General features: G+C 33.6%; 1 protein-coding gene across 2 annotated transcripts in view; it reads left to right on the top strand.

Annotated features, from left to right (window-relative positions):
• Nucleotides 1-21,151, top strand: part of SLC25A46 (solute carrier family 25 member 46) — a 30,084-nt gene extending 8,933 nt beyond the window's left edge. For both annotated transcript variants that reach the window (XM_074282005.1, XM_074282004.1), the window contains exons 6-8: nucleotides 12,116-12,172; nucleotides 13,707-13,764; nucleotides 17,429-21,151. In XM_074282005.1, the coding sequence (XP_074138106.1) occupies nucleotides 12,116-12,172; nucleotides 13,707-13,764; nucleotides 17,429-18,007 (694 nt within the window). In that variant the 3' untranslated portion in view covers nucleotides 18,008-21,151. The remainder of the gene's footprint in view (nucleotides 1-12,115; nucleotides 12,173-13,706; nucleotides 13,765-17,428) is intronic.
• The last annotated feature ends 4,225 nt before the right edge of the window (nucleotides 21,152-25,376 follow it).

Genomic DNA, 25,376 nt, shown 5'->3' with positions numbered 1-25,376 from the left:
ACCTTTAGAGTAGAGGGAGTTTTCTAACCAAAAATTTCTGTATACCATTGAAATTATGGATTCAGGTGTAGTCTGTCTCCTCATCTTATGGTCCTAAAATTCTCCTAAAATATAGTCATACAAAAAAAGATTTTAAGTTTGTATATTTAAATTTTAACTTAAAAACTTTGGTTAGTGAATGTTTTTATCAGAATATACATGCCTAAAATCTCTTGGGTCAAAATCTTTCTTGGGTCATTCATATTCACCCTTCTTTTTTGGATATCACTACATTAAAAGAGTATAAATTCATACTCATAGCAGTACTATCTGAAGTACTCTCAGAAGTTTGGTCAGAAGTATAAAACCTCTGAAAAGATAATGTAATGTGGAAAGGAATAAATATGTTTATCTGTAGTGAACTCAACTTATATGCTAGGGAAAATATCCCCCAAATATAAAACATTTCCTTTGGTCTCAAGGGACAAGCATAACGAAGAAATAAATGAATAAATGTATGTTTCAGAGTAGTAGGTATTGCATTTAAAGGAACAGAATCCAAGAAAGGAATTGGTGGGTTGTTTGAAAAGAGAAGGCAATAATGTTTTAATAAAATTCTTACTGACCCTCTAATCTGAGTTCTTATCTCTTCAGACTCAGTGTATTAATTTACATTTGTGTATATTGTCAAAGTAAGTGCATATTGTCTAAGTAAAGGATGAAGGAAGCAAAACTTATTTTTCTCTTGAATTCTCCTAGTACTCTAAGACAATATTGCCTGAATCTCTTTCTGCATTAGATAGAAAGCTTTTTGAGAGTTCAGACTGTCATCTTATTCCTCATATTTCCTTCCTATCTAGCATAGTGCTTTGTACATTAATAAAAAGTAAATATTTGCTGAATAAAGCAATCAAATTTTGTATGTATATGCACAGGGCTGTTAGATGGTACAGTGGATAGTGTAAAACCTGGAATTAAGAAGACCAAATTCAAATTCAGCCTCAGATACTTAGTAGATGTGTGAATACTAGGCAAGTCACTTAACCCTCTTTGTCTTAGTTTTCTTTCTCATCTGGAAAATGAGCTGCAGAAGGAAAATGGCAAACTATTCCAGTATCTTTGCCAAGAAAATCTAACTAAAACAACTGAACAATAACACACAAATGTGATTTCTGTAATTCATTTTATATATTGCTCAAAAAGATTGAGATTTCGGGGCAGCTAGGTGGCGCAGTGGATAGAGCACCAGCCCTGAATTCAGGAGGACCTGAGTTCAAATCTGCTCTCAGACACTTAACACTTCCTAGCTGTGTGACTCTGGGCAAGTCACTTAACCCCAGCCTCAAAAAAAAAAAAAAAAAAAAAAAAAAGATTAAGATTTAATATCCAATGATACTAATTGGATAAATTAGATTGTATCTAAGTGTTTAAATGTGGTAGTTGATTCCATTGAAGAAAAATATTTTGTAATATTCTGAGAGGGACATCTTACAGCATTTAGTTTCATATTTAAGGGGATTTGTTCTAATTTACTTGCTTTGTGAATGCATGGTTATGAATATATAGCTTTCTTGACATTTTTTTCTGTGGAAATACTCTGTGGGTGTGTTTGTGGTGGGGAGGGGTGTGTGTGTGTGTGTGTGTGTGTGTGTGTGTGTGTGTGTGTGTGTTCAAGAGAGGTAACAACATTGTAATAAGTTTTAATGGTTTGATCATAAAGTATTCATTCTAGTTCTGATTACTGCCTTCCTTAATTTGCCCTCCCCTTTATCACTTCCAACCCTGTCTTCTTATTTTTCACTTTCTACTTCCCTATTAGGTAAGTTTAACCATGTTGAGTCTCTTAAGATTTTTCTTCCATGTTTTCCTTTTTATGCTTCTCTTGAGTCTTATTTTCTGTTCAGCTCTGTTCTTTTCATGAAAAATACCTAAAAGTCATCTATTTCATTAAATGTCCATTCTTCACCCTCCCTCTCCCTCCTTGAAAGATTTTACTTAGTTTTGCTGGGCAGATTACTCTTGGCTTTAATCCTAGTTTCTTTGCTTTATGGAATATCATATTCCCAAACCTTCTGCTCCTTTAGCATAGTTGGTTGTTGTCTTTCATTCTAGAAGAGGACCAAAATGACATCACTGTGTTGGAGTCAAGGTACAGTGTGTCCAACTTTACTGATTAGACCAATATAAGCTCAAAAGATTCTTCTACAGATGGGGCATAGATAGTTCATATGAATATATGGAATGGAAATTCTCTAAAATTGCATCTCTCATTTCTTTTGACCTACTGCAAATCTTCTTTGCTCAAAATACACCACCTTCTCTTATGAGGGCATGTTATGTGGGATGGTCTTTGCCACTGTTTCCCATGTTATGAAATCAGTTCCAGAGTTTTAGAGACCTTGAGAATGTTCTTACATCCCTTCTTCTGACTTATCTTGTGAGCACCTTCCATGTGTGAGTTCTCCATAAAATAAGTCTTTTAGACAAATGTACTTTCAGCATCAGTTCAACATGGTAGTTCATCAGAGTTGTGCTCTCTGCAGTTAAGTTTGAATGCTTGGTAGCTGAACTTGAGAAAGACCCTCAGTATCTAGTATCTAATCTTGTCAGGTGATTTTCAGAATCTACCTAAGATAATTCAGATGGTAGTATTTCAGTTTCCTGGCATGATTCTGGTATATTATCCAGGTTTCATAAGCATGCAACAATGAAGTCAGCATAATGGTTCTGCAGACCTTTAGTTTTGTAAGCAGCCTAACAACTTGTCTCTCTCACACTTTCCTTTGGAACCTCCCAAATACAGAACCAACTTTGGCATTTTGTGAATCAACCTCATCTCTGTGGACATCCCTGGAAAGTATACTGGCAAGATAATGAACTTATTAACAATTTTCAAAGCTGTTCCATTTACTATAACTAATAGTTCCATGTATAATGGTATGGTACTGACTGATGGAAATCTCTTTTTTTAAGCCAAAATTAGCACAAACAGCATACAATAGATTCATACTTTGTGGTATCTAGGCTTCAGAGTTTGCATTGAGCACATAGTCATCTGGGAACAAAAAGGATCATGCATCAATTCTTGCACTTTAGTCTTGACTTTTGTTGTAGCCTTTTTAAATTAAATAATTTACCATTAGTGCAGTAGCTGTTCCTGATAACTTTTTTGAAGGCATTTGATAATATTGCTGAAATACTAAAAATCATGGGAACAAGCAACACAGCCGGTGACTTGGAAAGTGAAGCAGCATTGTTCATTATGAAGAACCCATGTAAGCATGCTGTTACGAAATTGACAAATAATACTGATGAACTTTTTTTTTAATTTTTTATTTTTCCCTGAGGCTGGGGTTAAGTGACTTGCCCAGGGTCACACAGCTAGGAAATGTTAAGTGTCTGAGACCAGATTTGAACTAGAGGCCTCCTGAATTCAGGGCTGCTGCTCTATCCACTGCGCCACCTAGCTGCCCCCTGATGAACTTTTATGGACAACCAAATTTAATTTTCCATAAGCCCTCATGAGTGACGGTATCAAAGGCCTTGGTCAGATTGATGAATCTTGTATACAGATCTGTGTCTTCTGTTTCTGGCATTTCTCCTGGACCAAAATGAACCATTTCATAGTTCTTTATGAAGCTACACTACATTCAACATTCTTCCAGGTGAAGGATCAATCTATTAAGGTGGAACAAGAATCTTGCCAGCAATGATAGAGACATTCCCCCACCTCATCCTCTGTGCTTGTCATAAGACAATGTATTTCATTTTCCTTTATAGGGATGGACATCCTTAAACTCCTGGGGAATAATCACCTCTTGCTACATAATTCAGAATATTTCATTTAACTTTTATGCTTTGTAAATCTTAGCTGGAATAGAATTCACACCAAGTGCTTTGCCACATGAGAGGAGCCTAACTGCATTTAAAACCTCTTCTTCATTTGGAAATTAGATGTACTTTAACATGAGGTATATAGTAAGTGGCTTCAGCATTATTTAATTATGGTCTCTTGAGAATACTATGGAATTATTCAACCCATTTCTCCAAGATCATGTCCTTGTCACTAATCATTATGGCTCTTTCAGCACCAAGTAGTTGAGATATGCACCAAAGAACTTTGGCCCATAAATAGCTTTTAGGGCCTCATAAAAGCACTTTGGATTGTTACTATCAAAAAATAAAACTGAATTTCATCTGCCTTATTACAGAGCCAAGAATCCTGCATCTCTAAACTTCACTAACACTCTACTTTTCATGGAGTTAAATGCTGCCTAAATAGATGGACTATCCTGCTTGACGTTTGCAACTGTTTTGACCCATATAAATAAATGATCTGATACACCAGATCTCTGAAAGCTACCCACTGATTTTCTGTTTCACTTTTGCCAACTGTATGTTGGCTCAGTTTCCCTCCCAAGTTAGCTATAAATTGTTTCTACTCAAAGAAACTTTCTAATCTGTTGTGGTTAAGTCTTTCCAGTAGTCATTTTGCCTTAAGGCCATCTCTTTTGTTAAATGTGTATATTTGGCTTGGAGAAGATATTTGCTAGAAGATATGTGCCATATATCACCTCCATCACTTTGATATTCCGTCTCTCTTTTCCTTACAATGACATAGTCCATTAAATGCTAGTATTTGCTGCAAGGCTGTATTTATGAAATTTAATTGCACTTAGGTAAGTGGAAGAAAGAGTTGGTGTTGAGATGCAGCAGTAAGTAGTGACTAATTAGGTATTATGAATATATAGTGAATGTTATTTCTGTATTCTACTTAATGATTCCTTGCCATGTTTGATAATCTATGCATGTTATTTTTATTTTTATTTTTGCTGAGGCAATTGGGATTAAGTGACTTGCCCAGGGTCACACAGCAAGGAAGTGTTAAATGTCTAAGACCAGACTTGAACTCCGGTCCTCCTGACTTCAGCACCTCCTGGTGCTTTATCCATTGTGCCACCTGGATGCCCCGTCTCTGCATATTATTGCATTAAAGTCATCCGGAGTTATAATTATAAGCCTTTCCTCTTTCAGCACATTGATGATGGTCTCCAAGTCTTCATAAAATTTTTCTTTGATTTCCTCAGGGTTCGTCATGGTTGGAGCATACACACATTATAATGATGGTTGCACTGTACTTTCCTTCTTCAAGTGGCAATCACATTTTCATGAACCTGTCATTCACTTCTTTTGGGAGGCATATAAACTTGTTGACTAGATTAGTTTTGATTCCAAAATTATGCCAGCTTCATGGCACTTTCCTTTACTGCAGCCATTCCAGGGGAAAAAAAAAATACAACTACCATGCATTCAGCTCCAACTTTGGTAGGCTAGTCTTCATTTGCCAGCTTTGTTTCATTCAGGGGTGCTTTTTGGTTGTGATACCTGCTAAGTTCTCTCACAACAAGGACTGTTTGTCTCTATAATGTCTATAAATGTGCACATATTCCATGTGCCAATAGTGAGTAAAATCAACTTTGCAGAAGTTTTTATATTTGTGTGTGTGTGTGTGTGTGTGTGTGATTTTAATTTTAGGGTTAAATGGTCATAGGCAATGAAATTGCCAAACATTGTCTGCTCCTATAACTATTGCTGTTTCAGGAATCTCCAGTAATTTTTTTTTGACCAATTGTCGAGTCATCTAATTTGAGCACTCCAAAACCTGTTGCTCCTTTCTCCACCACCAAGTCTCACCATGGTGTTGCATCTACTTCTTACCTCTGTGTCACAGATCTTTCCACATTCTAAATTGTCTTTTACTAGAAGAATGTCTCACCCTGTCCTTTTATTGTCTCTGCTGCTCCAGAATTCTAAGCATTAAAAGCATTAATTTGAAGTCATTTGGAAGAAATTGTTGGGAAAGCTTAGATGTAGTGCTTCTTTTGATTTTCCATCTTGGCTCTGACCCTGGAAGTCTTGAAAGGGTGACATTGAAAGAATATATTTGGAACGCTGTTAAGATGATGAGATGGACTAAGAGCCTATCATTGCAGCTACTTAACGAAAACTTAGGTATTTTCTTGTTCAGAATATTATGGAAATACACAAACTTTAATAGGGAATGAACTAGAAGACTTCTGAGGTCCCATCCATTATTTTATTGTGCTAAATGGGAGCTGCTTATTAGTAGTTTTATTCCATACTACTTATTAGTATTGTAATTATATGTAATACTACTTATTAGTATTGTAATTATATGTAACATATAATATATAATTATACATAACATAACCTTCTTTCTGTGAAGGTTCTCAAAGAAAAGGTCATCACTTATCTCACACCTGAAGGTGGCCTAGCATTTTTTAGTTGTGGAGTGAAGGCTTATTACTTGATATTGTCTCTCTTCCTGTGGGAACATTTTGCTAAGTCTTTGCAAGGAGCCCACCATTTTTGCTCTTCTCTAAATGCCCTTCTAACTTTGGTTTTTGTCTCTCTTGCTGCTCTGATTATTAGCAAATTGCTTTTGTTAGATCATTGGGCATACTTTCAAGTCAATAAAATGGAGAAAAAAATCAGAGCTGAGATATTTTTCATCCTTTGGTGAGACTGATTTTCACAATAAGACTTTTAAAAAGTCTTAAAATTTAGTTTATACTTTAGATTTGAAACTAGCTTTGATAAAGGAAAGGCCTTTTGGATAAGCCCCATGTTTCTTATCTTCCTTCCCGAGTGAAGGGGAAACTATTTCCTAAGGCAGAATATTTTACTTTGGAATGACATATCTTTGGTTCTCTTTATAAGTAATCCTAACTATTTTCTCTGAGAAACAATGAGCAGAGTAGTGACTGCAATAGCTGTAGAAAGGAGGAAAGGAGGAACTGTTTATAAGTTTTGTATAATTAATTGGTTCTCTCTCAACTCATCATCAGTATATTACCTTTATCCTTTCATTATTTTTCCTTGAAGGGCTTGAAGGCTGAATAGTATAGTAGAATATTTGCATTACAATTCTTCCACGACCTGATTATTTGTGTGGTCTTAGCCAAGTTACTTATAAATTTGGCCTTTTTCTTTCTTCATCTTCAATCCCATCTTCAATGGGATTTGGTTAGAAAACTCCTAAATTCCTTATTCCAACATTCTGTGGCCCTCTGCATAAATTTTTCATGGAATTTTCAATTTAAAATGATTGTTTCTTGAAGCATTTTTCTCTGAAATTGAAAAATTCTCATTTTGAAAAACATTTCAAGTTAATCTTCTCATCTAGGGCAGCTAGGTGGCGCAGTGGATAGAGCACCAGCCTTGAATTCAGGAGGACCTGAGTTCAAATCTGGTCTCAGACACTTAATACTTCCTAGCTGTATGACCCCTGGGCAAGTCACTTAGCCCTAACCTCAAAAAACAAAAACAAAAACAAAAACAAAAAAAAACTAACTTAAACACTTTAACATAGAGTGGGTATTACTTCTAATAATATAGATGACAATAATATAGATAACACCTTTTTATCCTGAATAACTCTTGTTTACATCCTGTAAGTACTTTGTAGGGGATCCCATCCATCAAGCTGCAGAACTTTTCTAAATATCTTGATATTATAAATATATCATGCAGGATAACCTTAGTTATCCTTAGCTCTGATTATATGATTAGTCCTCTTTTTTTGGTAATCTGATGACATCCTTTATGTCATTTCCCTAATTGAATTCTTCACTGATAATATTTAGTAATCTGGTTGTACCCACCATGAATCTCCCCATTGTGCCTTGGAAGACTCAACTTTTAATTCTTTGGAGAATGATATTTCATGAGTTGTAGTCAAACAGTATCACTGGAAAAAAATATTGTTGGATAGTGGAGTTGAGGGAAATAGGATAGATGAAATCTGTCGCACACCTATTCAAATATGGACCTTAGGAGAGGAGTACCAGACCAACTAGTTATAAAAATATTCAAGGAGAAACAACAATAGATCATTTTCTAGCCTGTGATCAAGAATTAAATCTATAGGGATGAACCCTGCTGGCTCTTTGAAATATCAGAGTTATGTCACTATGATTATAATGATTATAGATTCAACTTTCTTAAGCAGACCCAGGGATAGGGCAGAAGCTCTATTGTACTTATCCCAGAACTGGATCCAGAATTCAAATTCCCAGGCCAAGCCCCTAGTACACAGAAAGTTTTGTGGCTACAACCTAGAAATGAGATATCAAGCTTCAGAAGAGGTATAATCATTATTCCATTATGCCCACAAATAACACTGCTCCTCAGGATCCCTACTCCCTTGTGACTAAAATAAATTGGAGCCCCTGCTTCTCTGTGATCAGTAACATATTGTTTCTCAGGGTCCTTGTTCTCTTATGACTAAGCATTCTCTGCCTTGCAACTGTGATAGAGACTCAGTGGAGTGCCAAGCACTGCCCTGCCCCCAGTGCTGCACAAGCGTCCCTTGGGAGTCTTTTTCTGACTAGATGTCCAATCCCCCTTTTTATGAGGGCTTCTGAAACTGCTACTACCTTCAAGACCCGCTGCTAGTATGCCTGTGGACTCTGGGTCAGCCTCCACCCCACTTCTTCTTCCCTCCTCAGTTGTCTTGGGGTGGAAGAATGTCTCATTCCAACCTTCTTTGGAGCTCTGCTGCTCCAAAATTTGATTGGATATGTTATTTTAAAGTTATAGAAGAAGCTGGGCCACTTTCTCTACTCTGCCATCTCCGTTCTCTTCTCCCTTCCTCTTCCCCAAGCTCCCCAAGTAATTAGTTGACTAGGATGATGTAATGTTTCCTGATTTGCCCAAAGGAGTAAATAACAAAGCAGGGGAGGAGGATTTTATTTATGTCAGCCCAGATGGACACATTTTCTTTCTTGTTACTTTTGGGTAAAGAGGGAAAGATTTTTTTGGCTGAGTTTAGGAGTGGAAACGAAAAAACATTTCAATTATCTGGCAAGTGCCAAGAGAGGGAAATAAGACTGGAGAGGTAGGTTAAAGCCAGATTATAGATGGCCTTAAAAATTAAATAAGTTGTATTTTATCCTACAGAAAACAGGATGACATTGAAGGCTTTTGAGTGGGAAAGTAATATGGACACAAGATTTAAAGATAACATGTGGGTTTTGAGCTGATTGACTAGAAGATTTGGGGTGTCAGTGACAGAAATACTGAAGTGAGAAGGAGTGGTAGGTATTAAGGAGGAATAATTCTATTTCATACATGCTGAAGGAAAAGATCTGAGCTTTTACTAAACACTTGGAAATGTGAATTTTGGGAGTCATAAAAATGACATTTGAAGCCAAGGAAATAGATGAGATCACCAAGGGAAGTGAGAAAAAGACCACCACCAATGAAAGAACCTTAGGGAGCTTCTCTACTTAGAGGCTGGGCAATTGAAAGCGAATCACCATAGAATATTCATATGGTTAGGAAAAAGACCTGAAGATGATACCATCTTGAGTGCTAAGGAGAGAATATCAAAAATGAGGGGGAGGGGCAGCTAGATGGCAGGCACAGTAGATAAGAGTACTGGCCCTGATAATCAGCAGGACCTGAATTCAGATCTGGTCTCAGACACTTAACACTTCTTAGCTGTGTGACCCTGGGCAAATCACTTAACTCCAATTGCCTCAACAACAACAACAAAATTACGAGGTAAAATAAAATACCATTGGATTTAGAAAATAGTTAATTTTCAAACTTGCAAAGAACAGTTCTATTAGAGGTGAGAAAAGAAGCCCAATTACAAGGGGTTAAGAAGTGAAAGAAGTATAGATTATTCTTTCTAGCCATTTCACTGGGAAGGGGAAAAAATATGTAAGTTAACCTAATATGGTGACAAAGTCAAAGGGAAGTGCTTTTTTTTAGAATAGGAATGACCTGAGCAAGTAATCTTGGTTAACAGAGTTGAAGATGATAGTTCTTATGAAGTGAATGTTAAAGTGAAATCAGGGAAAGAAATAAAGAGGTTAACTTTGATAGAGGCACATCTTCTGAAACTTGGTAGTATCAATAAAAATAAAGTAAAATGAGGGAACTTACATTTATCTCAACATTCTCAATAAAAGGCAGGAAGCCTAGTTATTTGCTAAAAAGGAGACCTGGAAACTCAATAAAGGAGAAAATGAGAGAGGATCATTTAGATATAAATGGGTACAGGATCTGCTGTCTAGGCTTTTCTTCTGAGTAATGATTTTCCCAAAACATGCAAGTCTCTAGGAACTGAAGTAAACAACCGCCATTCATCAACACATAATGGAATTTAGTATGGACTATGTCTCAAGTAGCAAATAGGACAGCAAATATGGTATCACATGGGGCTGGTTCCATTGGGTACTCTTAAAGCACAAAAGGACATCTAACTTTATATGGTGTTTGGCCCAAGATTGCTTTGGCACACAGTCTTCAAAACTATTGGCAACCTATGTCTCTTTCACAATATACCTCAAAAGAAAGGAAGCCAGTAGATGTTTCTTACCATAAACAGCAAAAAGATGAAATTTCTTCAGATAGAGGGCCATGTCTTTAAAAGGAGTGAATATTTTTTTTGGAACTAATTGGATTACCTGTCAGCATCGTGGACATTTTGAAAATTCTCCAAAGTAGTAATGCACTACCTGATATGCCATCTTTTAGATTGCAATACTACCTAATACATTGTAACTTTGGGAGGAATATGCATTATTGACAAGTATCTATGTCTATGTTGATGTCTGCTCCTGTTAAAAAGTACTTACAGGATAGAATAGAGAAAATCAAATTGCTTATAGGAGAAAAATATTGAAGAAACAGGATGAACTCACAGAATCATCCCCATTTAGAAGAAACCAAAGGAAAAGTTTCATAAAATGAAATAGGAAGTTCTGTGAGCCACGCTACAGAAAAGTCAAGCAATTTAATGCTCAGGACACTGTGGATAAAAACGAATTATTCTCTTATTTATACTTTTGTTTAGCAAATTTGAAGTATCAGTGTTCCAAGCGTTAAAGATCCCATGTCTTTTTAAAGTTATTAGAAAAATCAATGTTTTGTGCAAAGAAAAAATGAGCTCACTATACTAATATCATCAGTAGTATAAGTAATGGTTATTGTTTTATGTCATGATGATTTCTGAAGGTGTTCAATATCTTTCTTGCTCTTAGTTTGCCCACTGTAATGTCAGACTAGAGAATTTACCTTTTATAAGGAACTTCTCTCGTAGAAAGGATAGCTCCTTAAGGATCATTATCTTCATGTTATCTTTTCATTAGTTAAAACTTAATCATTTCAGAATATCAGTTCTTCTAACACCTTGTTGCTAATAAATAGGGGTGTTTTGAATTGTGTCTCAAAATCAATTAGTTGAGGCCATTCTACTAGTTAAAATTTTCATTTTATGTGGAAAAATTTAATTAAAATTAAAAGTGATAAGAGTGAGATAAATATATATATATATATAAATATAAATATATAAATGATTAAACAAATTGACATAAAAAGTAATTACCATGCATTTGTGAGATTCTAGTTGAATTTGTTGTGAGATAAGAGAATTTTATGACATTAAGGCAATTCTCTAGAATGGGATTGGGCGTGTCAGTGATGTGTATGACTAATCCATGGTTGCAGATTACAAAATATAGCAGAAATACAGGATAGAACCAAGGTAAACAGTTATAGAGTTCTTTCTTTTTCTTTTCTTCACATTCTCTTTTTAGTTTTCCACTTTTCCTCCCTTTTTTCCTTTCAGATATTCTCGTCTTCTCTTCTTACTTTTGTTGATTTTTCTTACTCATCTTTCTTTACTTTCTTTTCCCTTTTTGTTTTTGCCTTTCCTCCCTTCCTCTATTTCCTTCTTTCTTTTCCACTTTTATTTTCCCCCTTAACTTCCCTTTCTCATCATTTTCATTACCATAATAAAGCATAAATTTTATTTTGTCTGAAGAAATGTAGCCATTTCTACAGTTCCTATCCAAATTACTAAATATCATTGCTTACATCCTTAATTTGCTCTTCTTTTTTAATCTACCTTTTCATTTCTGCTACCACAGATTATTGTGAGAAAAATTAGAACTTTTTTAGAACCTGGGGCAAAATTAGCTTAATCATAAGCATCCCCCTTCATTTTATCATCTTCTAATGTTATGATTATACATAGGAAAATTAGATAAGACCTGGAGATTATTCAAGAACTAATCAATAAGTTACAATCTGTTTGTTTTAGGGAACTTTCTCACAAATGGAGTCCTAAACAAGTGGGGGAACACCTTCTACTTAAAGCGTAAGTATCTTGCCAGAAGTTATTCTTATTATTACAGTGGCAAAGGTTTAAAAAAATTCATACTAAATAAATAGCAGGATTATTGATTGTTTCCAAATTTTTGAGATTGATCAGATATTGGTGGGAAAAGCATGTGAGAAGAGGGAAGGAAATGTGTAATTATTATATCCTTTCCTTACTAAAGAAATTTCACCATACCTTGGACCAGGGGTTCTCAAACTATGGCTGGTGGTCCAGATGCGGCCTGCTGAGGATGTTTATGCGGCCTACTGGGTTATGGCAAATGGGCTGAGGGGTGGAGACACAGTGTGAGTTTTTGTTTTTACTATAGTCCAGCCCTCCAGCAGTCTGAGGGACAGTGAACTGGCCCCCTATTTAAAAAGTTTGAGGACCACTGCCTTGGACTGTAAGCTCAACTTTTTTATTCATTTTTTAAAAAAAATTAAAATTGACACAGTTAATTAATATACATACTTGTTTATTTGCACAGGCATACATTCATATGTATTTGTATAGTGAAGAACTAAGAGCAAATTTATCACCCTAATAACAATATGCTGTACATAAAGACTTTAGTAGTTAGGATAACATGACCAGTTCTGTAAATTAGAACTTTACATATTCAAAACAACAACAAACTTTTATTTGAAGATCATGCAGTACAAACTTATTGGCCTCTATTATTAGACACTCTAGTACAAATATATATATATATATATATATGTATGTATATATGTTTATGTGGGTATGTGTATGTATATATGAGGGTTTATGTATATATACTCTGTGTGTATATATATATATATATATATATATATATATATATATATATATATACATATTGGAGAAAATGAAAACATAGTAGTGACAGAACCACACTGTAAATTTGTAGTATCTAATCGTAAGGGAGCCTATCAATTTCCAATTGATTCCCTATATACAGAAAAACTACTACTTGTGAGAACCTGATCTATAAAAGTTAGGAAAAGTCCCACATTGGAATTTGTTTAATAATTGGATGGGGCAGTCTTACACTAAAGTTGTATCATAAAACATTGGTGACATGAAACTGCTTGGCAAAAATTTCAATTATTTTTTTGTTTTTAAATAAAAAAGGACTTCATTTACCTCTATAGACTGATTTTGTTTTGTTGGTGAGATTCAAGGACTTGGACTGATATGAATGAATGATACTGGTACAATGGCAGTGAGTTCTACTTCTGAATCTGAAGATGTGGATTTTGTCATAGGTCATATTTAAGTGTTTAGATGGATAAATTAAATTCAGACTCACAGGAAACAGATTTTATGGGCTGTTAATATGTTGACATTACTCCTAAGCTGATTTTTTTCCACTCATTACTAAAGGAAACATATGCATTCTGAAGTAAATTTATATTATGAATACTTGAAAACTGCATAAAATTTTGCTACTTTGATGCAAATCGTTAATAATTATATTTAGCTTTTTAAAAAGCTGGCATAAGCAAGTCTTGTTTATAAGACAGTGATAAGTTTATTTTGATCCCTACAGCCTAACTTATGTGGTGGCAATGCCTTTTTATTCAGCAAGTTTGATTGAAACTGTTCAGGTAAATTATCAACATATTTATTCTTTGTGTGTGTGTGTCTTTTAAGTATATTTCTTATTTAAAAAATATATATATATATAATATATATGTAAAAATATTTTAACAAAGTATTTTAAAAATATTTTTACATACATATGATATATTTTGTAGACTTGAATTTTGTATGAAAATGTAAAAATAATATAGAGTAGCCATACATCATTTGGACTAAAGTAGTATTTCCTAACTAGTACTCTCATCACATTGTTATACCCTATACATCTTTCTAAATGATGATTACAAGACAGGCTAGTCTCACAGTTCTAGTTTTGTTGGTTTTTTTGTCTTCTTAAGATTATTTTAGAACACTCAGAAGTTGTTACTTGCCACAAGAATCAAATTATTTGTTCACTTCTTTCCCTTTGGTCTTTACCTTATATTTCTATCCATTTCCAATTTGCTGAGCATTATTAGAGGAAATCAAAACTTGGTACTACTGGACCCACTGTAAATTTGTAATATCTAATTTTGTGGGTGCTTGACATTCCTATTGAATCTAAGTGATTCTGTATTAGTCCTCTCCATAGCAATAGATGCTCCAGACTTTCTCCTCTTTTCTCAAGTCCCCAACAACATTCCTTCTCTCTCCCCTAACCCCTACTGGGGTGAGGAGACTTAGCTTTCTTTTCAGAGGAGATTGAAGCCATATCTTGAGCTTTCTCATATGCCTTCTCTACCTCAAAACTTAGCCTATCCTTCACTCCTTTTCTTTGGTCTTAGAAGAGGATGGCGTAGTCTTCCTCTTTGCTAAGGCTAACCATTCCAGCTTTGTCTTAATCTTATCCAATATGGGATTTTGTTCTATCAACCAAGCGGCTATTTGATTCAACCTACACCTATCCAAGAGTTCCCTCTATATTATCCATAACTGGAATTCAGTTCTTCTTAGAGTCCTCTGAAAAGCAACCTACTACAAAAGCAGTCATTCCTTATTTGGAAGTTTTTACCTCAAACATATGTTCAGTCCCCCCACAACTTCCTATCCCTAAGCTACCCTTCTCTCCTCAGTCCATCATTCTGATATCATCACTCAGACTTGAAATCTAAACATCTTGAACTCATCTTTTGTATTGTCTTCCTAGGTCTAATCAGTTGCCAAATTTAGTTGATTCTACTTTTATAATTTTTCTCACATCTTTCTTTTCTTCCCTTTACTACTCAAACTGTCATAACTCTAATTCAGATCTTACCCTCTCTCATTTTTGTCTCAGGGTGATCCCCATTGGTAGCATACTCTAAATGGATTTAATGCACATAAAATGTCATACAAAAATATATGAAAAATTTCCAAATAAATTTTATGAGGATATTAAATAAAAGCCAACTCTGTTGGGGGCCATTTTTCACCACAAGGTGGCGACTCAAGAGCATTGATTTTAAAATAGAACAACCTCAAAGATATTTTTTCTCTTTTTTAAACATACATTCCAGATCCTATTCCTTCCTAATTCCTTAGGGAATTTTCACTCCAAAGTTTTCCACCCTTTCTTTTTCTCCCCACTAACATTCATTTTCAAACATACTTTCAACTGCTTTCTTTTATTTTGCTTTAAACATATATTTTCTCACCTTTATAAACTTCTATTTTTTTCACCTTTCTGCCTCTTTTTTTCGTATAAGATTCATTAAATGAGTTCTCTGTATACATGAAATTTCTCTTTATTTACCTTATAGACTCCTTACAGTCTTGTTTTTATCTCATCTCTAAAATTGCTGTCTTTCTAGTTGCTAATGACTTCCTAACTAAATCCTATTATCTTGTCTCAGACTTTTAGCTTTCTCATGTTTTCATTTCATGATCTTATGTTTTTCCTTCCATTCTTTTCTTGTTCTTTTTCCTTTGCTGGTTTTTCAGCATGCTAATTGTTGTCCAAATCAATTTAATATTCTACTCTTCCACAATTGCAAAAAAAGTTGTTGCAATCATTTTTGTACATATGGATCCTTTTTTCTTTTTTTCTTTGATCTCATTGGGATACAGACCTACTAGTGTTATTACTAGGTCATAGTATGCACAGTTCTTTATCCCTTTGGACATAGATCCAAATTGTTCTCCAGAATGGTTTTGGAAATTATTTTCAATTCATACCTCTAACCAAGTATCCATTTCTCATTTTCAGCTTCTTATAGCATATCATATCATATTACTTTAAATTTAATGTTAAAAAAAATGGAACTATTCCTCTTCACAACAACTGATTCCCCTTCCTGATTTCTCTTGTCCTGTCAATGGTATTACCTTTTTTTTTTTTGTTTGTTTGTTTCATATTTTGATCATAGAGTTCCAGAATTGAAAGTGACCTTAGAAAACAACTAGTTGATTGATGCAAGTTTATCATTTTGTCAATGCAAAAACAAATTTCAGAGTGGTTCTGATTTTCTCAACTAACTTTTGATTTTTCCTTCTTTGGATAACCAGAGATTTAGAGCTGGAAAGGATTTCATTGACCATCTAATTTAGTCTTTTCATTTTACTGTTGTGGAACTTGAGTCCCTGATAGATTATCTAAATGGCCCAGGGTCACAGTTGGCAGCTTGGATTTGAATTCTTGTTCTGTGACTTGAATTATCGATGTCCACTGACTATTTCTGATAGCTAATCTAACAACAGATTTTATCAATTCTTTCTTTACAACATTTTAAGATTTTTTTCTCTTCTTTATTTCCTCATCTTTCAGACCTCATCTACTTCCTTGCTTGTTCTCTTACTTGTCATCACTCCTCAAATCAGAAGCTCTTTTGTTTGTCTCCATCAATGGTTCCTCTTCTACCCCAGAGACAGCTTAACGAAAGAGTGGTAGACTCAATCAGAGAAGATCTGGGTCCTCATCCCATCTCTGACACATACAAATTGTATAATTAGGGGCAAATCAGAATTTATTTGAGCTTCAGTTTCTTTATCTATAGGCTGGAAGTAATAGCCATCATCTTTGACTTCAAAGAAATGAGATTGTGTATAGAAAGCATTATAAGCATTTAAATAATGCTGACAAGTCAGGGTCTGTTATTTCACATTAACATAAAATGCTACTTTAATCAATTTATTTTCTGCTTTATGGTATTCTCTTATTGACTGAAATCAATTTTAAACTCTTAAATAGTATCCAAAGCTTTTAGTAGCCTCATCTTACCTTTCCAACTTATTTCCTGTTCTTCAGTTAAAATTCTGTTCCAATTAGTCAATTTCTTTATTATCCTGTGTGTCCCTTATTTTTTCTTTCCCTTTTACTTTTATTTTTCATTCTAGTTGTCTACAATGGCCTTTCTCCTAGTCACTACCAGTTCATTTCCCACTGTCATTGGAGACCCCAGAACAACTCTAGCTTCATTTGTGTATATTTGATTGTTTTGACTGCACAGTAATCTTTTCTTTCCCTGAATTCCAATAGCTCCATGGTCTGTACCACAACTTAGCTTTTAATAATAACTTATTCTAACTCCCTTTACATAACTGTTTTCCTTCTCAGTTGACCTTACTGAAAATTGAGCAAACAGTTCTTTTTGACCTTTCTTTTGGGGGAGTACTCTGACTTAGAATAACAGAATTTTAAAGCCATATTTGGTACTTTTTTGATAAAATGAGATATTAATTTTTTTTTAAATTATTTCATTCTTTTGATTGCAGAGTGAGATCATTCGGGATAATGCTGGAATTTTGGAATGTGTAAAAGAAGGGATTGGCCGAGTGATAGGCTTGGGAGTACCTCATAGCAAGAGGTTGCTCCCACTTCTTGCCTTGACCTTTCCCACTGTTTTGCATGGAGTTCTTCATTATATCATAAGTTCTATTATCCAGAAATTTGTTCTACTGGTTCTGAAAAGGAAGAATGCTCATAGTCATCCATCTGAAAGCACCAGTCCTGTACAGAGTATGTTGGATGCTTATTTTCCTGAACTGATCGCAAGTTTTGCTGCCAGCCTCTGTTCTGATGTTATGCTTTACCCACTGGAAACAGTTTTGCACCGTCTTCATATTCAAGGAACACGTACTATAATTGACAATACAGACCTTGGCTATGAAGTGCTTCCAATCAATACTCAGTATGAGGGAATGAAAGACTGTATCAATACTATAAAGCAAGAAGAAGGAATGCTTGGTTTTTATAAAGGGTTTGGAGCTATCATAGTACAATATACTCTGCATGCAGCTGTTCTTCAGATTACCAAAATTATTTACTCTACACTGCTTCAAAGTAATGTTTAAAATGGAAATCCAGCACTCATTAGTCCAGGAAACACAATCTGGACTCTTAACTACTAATGAAATTATGAGAAAAGGAATATTGAAAAAAATGGTTAGGAAAATGAAATTGGTAAACAAAAGAGTCCATGATAACAGTTTTTATTATAAAACATAAGTATTTTGGATCAAAAATATTCTAAATTCCCAAATCACAACAAAATAATATTCATAAGATTAAAGTGGTGTTGCTGAGCTCTTCTATGCTGGATTTAAAAATAATATTCTGAAAAGAAACACCTTTTTTTTTTCTTGTAATATGAAAAGATGTTGGTACACATATCTGGCCTCAATATTTATTATCTGTTTAAGCATCTAGATTGATATTAGAATGGCATCTCAAAGATATCTGTTTGAGTTACACAAAGTCAGTTGATTATGTCTTAATGATAACAGTTGCATTTAGTCAACTATGAAAAGATCAAAAGGGTTATTATACCTTGCAAATTATGAGCTGGAGCTTGAGACTGTGTGTTTTAAGTGTGTTGTGAAAGTATAGTTATAAAATAATAATTAGTAAAGGCTGTATGTCCAGACACCTTGGTATTTTCAAAACTTTCCTCCGTATCATTCTCCATATTCATCTTTCTAATTTACCCTATTTCAGGATTAGCCAAAAATGAAATTAATGGTGTACTTTCTACTTGGTATCTCACTAACATTGAAAATACAGACTATAGTCTCAATCATTTGGTAACAATGAGGCAGAATAAACTAATTGGTTTTTCAATGTCCACATAGTGATCTGTATTATCACTAATTGTGTTTTGTCAGGAACTTAATGCAGTTTTGATTTTACTTGTATAGCTGCTATATGAACTATCACGTACTATTTTTAGAGCCATTTTTCAGACATTACACTTAAAGATGTATAAAATATAGAATAATCATGAGAACTGATTATCACTGGTGTCCATATTTACAAATTGTGTTTTGAAAAGTCTCAAAATATTTTATTTCAGAGCTACTTGACCTTCAAGAAACAAAACTAGAATTAATGTATTTATTTCCCTTTGCCTTTCTTGTAGTCATGTTCAATTAATTTCCTTTTAAAAATTTAGTCCTTGAGACTAGCTTAAATTTTTTCAAAATATAAGTGTATAAAGAACAAAGCAAGGCTATTTCCATTTTTAAAAAAAATTAATCTGATGTTTAAATGAGTACTAAAAAAAATCCACCATAACCCTGAAAAAAAGGGGATTTGGTAATGGATGAGTTTTCATTTTTTCTTAATCATTTTCATGGGAGAACACATTTTAACCAAATGGGGTTTAAAAAAAATTTTTTTTTTGAAGGTATCAGTTTAAATAAGAGCAAGAAGTTTAAAAAAGAGCCTTTCTTCTGAAATTAGCTTTAGGGGTGAGTAGGTTCTTTGCAAAGTAAATTGATGTGTATTTAACTTATTGGTCATTAAAAACTCTACAATTTTTCACATTAATGATCCATAATTTAAATGGGAGCCATTTAACACTTTGAAATCCATGAATAGAAGAAAATGGAAATGTTCTTTTGTTAAATATCAAGAGAATGGTGACGTCTTTCTTATTTTGAATTTTGTAGTTAAATTCACTGAAAATTTAATGGAAACACCATAGACACAGAATGTGTTGTAATCAGAAAATGATATTCAAATGGCCTAAAATTTTTTAAAAATCAGGACTCTCTACTGTCTTGTAAGTTGTCCATGTAAAATGTGTTTTTTTTTTTAAATAAAATTACTGAAGCATATATAGTTTTCATTTTATATGCCATATTAAAAGAGGGAAAGAATAAAATTAAGGAATACTGCTCAATAGCTGTTTTCTTTGGTTAAACTTTTTTTATATTTTTGGTCTAGTTATTTCTGTGGTTATTGAGTTGCTATCTTTTTTTTTTTTTCTCAATTACATGTAAAATTTTTTAACATGTTCTTAAAATTTTGAGTTTCAAGTTCTTTCCCCCCTCTCACCTTACCCTTTTTTGATAAGGGAAGCAGTTTGATATAGATTATACACGTGCAGTCATGCAAAATATTTTCATATTAGCCATGTTGCAAAAGAATATGCTGAGTACCCTCCAAAACTAAAGAAAATAAAATTTTAAAAAGTATGCTTTAATCTTATTCAGATTCCATTAGTTCTTTCAGTGGGAGTATATAGCATTTTTAAAAATAATAAACCCTTCAGAATTATCTTGGATCATCATATTTGCTGAGAATAGCTAAAGTCATTCAATTATTATCATATAATAGTGCTGTTACTGTATACAGTGTTTTGGTTCTACTTATTTCATTCTGCATTAGTTCATGTAAATCTTCCCAGATTTTCTTGAAAGCAACCAGCTATCATTTTTTATAGCACAAAAATATTCCATCAAAATTATATACCGCAACTTCTTAAGTCATTTCCCACTAGATGGACATCCTCTCAATTTCCAATTCTTTGCTAGCATCAAAAGAAATACTATGTATATTTTTGCTCATATCTTTTTCTTTTTTCTTTGATCTCTGGAATCTAGCTGGATTAAAGAATATACACATTTTTGTAGCCCTTTGAACATGACTTCAAGTTGGATCAATCCATAATTTCCACCAACAGTTAAATCATTTTTTTACATCCTCTCCAGCATTTGTTATTTTTTTATATTAGCCAATTTGATAAAAGTGAAGGTAGTACCTCAAAGCTGTGTTGATTTGCAAACTTTTTTTCTATGACTGTAAATAGCTTTGATTTCTGAAAATTGCTTTTTCACATATTACTTTGACCATTTATCAGTTGAGAGAGGCTCTTAAAAATATATTTGATTCAGGTAATTTTGAGAAATATTTGAGGCTTTTCTATCAATTAAACTTGCTATAAATGTTTTCCCTCTAGTTTCCTGCTTTTCTACTAATTTTGGTGTAGTTTTGTTTGTACAAATCCTTTTAATTTAGGGCAATCAAAATTATCTATTTTTACATCCTATAATGCTAGTTCTTGTTTGATTATAAATTCTTATGACTTATTCATAAATCCATTTTGACCTCATCTCCATATATTGTGGGAGATTTGGGTCTATACCTAGTTTCAGCAAATTGTTTTCCTGGTTTCCCAGCAGTTTTTGTTAGAGTGATAAATTTTTGTCCCCAAAGCTTGTTTATCTTTGGTTTTCTCAAACTTAAGATTACTATGGTCATTTACAACTTGTATTATGTACCTAATCTACTCCATTGATAATCTAACAATCTAGACAATTTTTTTCCTTAGCCAGTACCAGATTGTTTTGACGATTACCAATTTGTAGAATACCAGGGCAGATTTCCTTGAAATATGACATTTAGGCTGCTTTTTAAATCATGATTTTCAGGTAGCCTAATAATTCTTAAATTACCTCTTCTTGATCTCTTTTCCAGGTCAGTTTTTTTTTTTTTTTCCTTTTTTTTCCAATGTGATATTTCACTTTTTCTTCTATAGTTTCTTGATGTCTCATGGAATCATTAGTTTCCATGTGTCCAATTTTAATTTTTAAGTAATTATTTTTCTTCAGTGTACTTTTGTACTTCTTTTTCCATTTGGCCAGTACTGCTTTTTTTTAAGGAGTCTTTTCATTCAGTGAATTTTTGTGCTTTTTTTTTTTTTTTTTTTTAATCTTTTTGGTCTATACTGTTTTGTAAGGTATTATTTTTTTCAGTATTTTTTTTGTGTGCCACTTTTACCAAATAACTGACTTTATTTTAATTATTTTTTTGCATCTCTCTCATTTCTTTTCCCAATCTACCTCTACCCTCTCATTTGATTTTTAAAATCTTTTTAGACCTTTCCAAAGACCTTTTTTGGGGACGTCAGTCCAATTCACATTTTCTTTGAGGCTTTACTTAATAGCTATTCTGATATTAAACTTCGAGTTTGTGCCTGGATTTTCTCTCAATATGGTTAACTCTTTACGATCAGGTTCTTTTTGTTATTTGCCCATTTTCCATTTTTTAAAAAAACTTTTAATATGTTCAATTGTCTTCTCTTCCTGGGGTAGAGGAGGCACTGTCCCAAGCTCAGTTTTTTTGCACTACTGTTTTTCAGAACTAGTTCTAGGGAATCTATAGGTTTTTAGTGCTTTCAAGGTGATATGATTTAAGGAAAGGCGTGCCACTCCCCTCCTGGTCTGTACTTTTAATCCTTATGAGTGACCACAAACACTCTTCCTCCTTAGAACCAGACCCTCCATGGTTGCAAGCAGTAGTGTTCCTCTTTACCCTGGAAATGCAATCTGTAATTGTGTATAGGCAATGCAGTAGAGTACTGAACCCAGATATGGAAACAAGAGTCCCTTGTTATTTGTGGCCATTATTTAAAAAAAAAAAAAAAAAACCCAAAAAATATTTAAAACCAATTTCTTCATGTATAATCTATTATACAAATGACTAAAATTGAACTGATTTGAGTAGTTTTCTGCTAAAGGACTTATAGGATCACTTATTTGGCTTATGGAAATTCATGTTTTGAGAATTTAAAATTATTTAAATGTGGTGATGAATATTTTATCTTTAGAATTTTTAGAAAACTGCTGTATCAGATATCAATACTTATCTAAAGATTCATGGTCTATTTTAGATATTAATTGTTTTATAACTAAGGTTAAAATGGAAAAAGCAAGCAATTATTTTTACAATTTTTCTTCAAATAACTATTATTTCACTTTTACTTTATTTTTGTATATATTCAATCCTCTTGGAAAGAAAGAACATAAGGAATCTTTGGAGCTTAGTTTTAATATTAGAACAAATTTCTCACAAAAAAAGCTTACTCTTTGAATTTAATTATCTTGAATCAGATTTTTAAATAGGTTTCCCCCCAAAAAAATGGATTAACTTTTTGTGATTTGTATTTTGCTTGTGAACTGATATTTCATGTGCCTTCACTTAAAAACATAGATGGTCTTCATCTGGAAAAAGTTAGCCCAGAAGAAGTCAAAACAAAGTTACAAAAAAGTCTGATAAAAATTAGCCATTCTACCTAGTAAACTTATAAATTGGTTCAGTGATTTTGAGATGTACATATGAGTGTACCAACCTCTCACAATCTAGTAGTCCTTCCACAGAACATTTTGTTGCATATACCTTTTTAAAATAAGTTGTATCTATTTTTTAACAAATTCTCAAACTTTTAAGTGAATTGAAATTAACTCCTATTGATTTCCTTGATCCATTAAATTTTTTTTTCAATTTGCAAAAATGACAATTTTTTTTTGCAATTTCAGCATATGCATATATGCCACATTTGCTTCAAAATCTATTTTCATATACTTAGTTAGAGGTTAGTTACTTAAATTTTTTTTTCATCTTTGCCCTCTCAACTAAAATAGTGTAATTGTATACTTTGTATTGTGAAGTTTTTTTTTTCTTCTTTTGATCATCCCTTCGATATGAACCCCTGTAATTCTTAAGAATAGTACATAGTCTACAAATCCTTTTGAAATTAAGAAACAACTGAATAAAATCCTCCTGGCAACAATTAACATAATACTGAAATTTGCGACTTAAATATAGATGATGATTTTCCTTTATAACCTCATAGTTTTTTTTGTTTTTTGTTTTTTTTTATAAAATTTATTGAATCTGTACAGTCTTGCTGTTGGGTTTTTAGTATCACATATAGCAGAGCAACCAAATGTAATTTGACATTAAATCATATGAAATATTGTCTCAAATAGAAATATTGTGTTGGTCCTTTTCCCATGTGATTTGTGTATTAGATATTTTGAATCAATTGCATATCATCATAGAAAAATTAAATATTTTTAGAATGATCTATTTTTTAAAACTTTTTTGCTACAAACATCAATGAAAAACACAAAATGAAATTTAAGACTAAAGGCAACATCTGTTCATTAAATACTTAGGTCATCAATGGTTCTTTTTGTTTTGTTTTCACAAATCTCAAACTTAGGGGGCAGCTAGGTGTCTGAGTGGATAGAGCACCAGCCTTAAATTCAGGAGGACCTGAGTTCAAAGCTGGTCTCAGACACTTAACACTTCCTACCTGTGTGAACCCTGAGCAAGTCACTTAACCCCAGCCTCAAAAACAAACAAACAAATCTCAAACTTAAAATTGAAACACGGGTCAAAATTCTGCCTTTGATAATGACTATCTTCAACATTTTACAAGTCACTTATCCTTCCTGGGCTTCCATTTTTTCATCTGTAAAAAGAGAAGACTATACAGTCCCTAATAACCTTCCCAATGTAGATTTATAATTCTTTGATCTAATTTAGCTCCTACTAGGCACTAGTAGGAGAATGGGAATATACAAAAAAATAAAATCACTGAATTTTAGAGTTGGAAAGAACCTGAGAGGGCATTTAGTCAAATTCCATTGTTTTACATTTCATGTCTCTCTTATCCAGCCATCCTGACCCTGGACCTCTAGATTCAATACACTGGAAAAGCAAAGTCCCACTTTGTAATTGTGCTATCTTGATTTGTGAGTGCTATTTCTAGTTGCCCTAGACCCTCACAATTCTTGTAATCTTCCTTGTTACATAATATAAGCTCCTTAACAAAAAGAACTATCTTGTTTTTGTCTTCTAATTTTAAGTGCTTAGCATAGTACCTAGCACATAGTAAGTACTCAGTGAATGCTTTTTTTTCACTCATTCATTACAGATGAAGAAATTTGTGTGTGTGTGTCTGTCTCATGGTTAGTTGTTGCATTGATAAGAATTACTATTTGATTTTTACAAAATTGTTACTGTATAATTGTTCTGATCATATTGTGACAGCAGCAAGCAACCCCAGAGAATAGTCTCTGGCACTAGGGCAATGACAAATGTTCTGCCTTCCCCTTTTCAATTCTGGTTGTGTGGTGGGAACATTATCCTAGCCCTTGCCCCATATAAGTTAGGCTAGTTTTTCTTGGAAAGGTTTTGAGACCTACAGACTCAAAATAATAGAGTAGGAAGAAATAAAGCAAGTTCCACCTTCGCTCTCCCCCTACCATTCATCTTTCCCAAAGTTCTCCAAACAGATCTAGAAAATATATCAAACTAAATATTGATTAAGAAATCCAAGAAAAAATTACAATGAGTCATTCTAATCTAGATCAGTATATGGAGACTTCGAGGTATACATTGGGCATTGTGCCTAACCAGGAATATGCCACATCTGGAGCATTCCAAGCTGCAGACCAGAGCAAGAGAAAGACCTCGATACCCAGCATAGAGGAGACTAAACTTGTAGAGCATTCAGGGACGGGTATTACTACCAGTTCTAAGTCATAAAATCAGCATCAATTGGAAGTGGATCTGTACTTAGAAGTGGACTTCTCAAGAGTGGACCCAACCCTATGTACTAAACAGGGAGCAAGTTGTATGTCTCTGGTA

The sequence above is a fragment of the Sminthopsis crassicaudata genome, chromosome 1 (genome assembly GCF_048593235.1).
Source record: "Sminthopsis crassicaudata isolate SCR6 chromosome 1, ASM4859323v1, whole genome shotgun sequence".
Lineage (NCBI taxonomy): Eukaryota > Metazoa > Chordata > Mammalia > Dasyuromorphia > Dasyuridae > Sminthopsis > Sminthopsis crassicaudata.
This window is presented reverse-complemented; position numbering and strand designations above follow the sequence as displayed.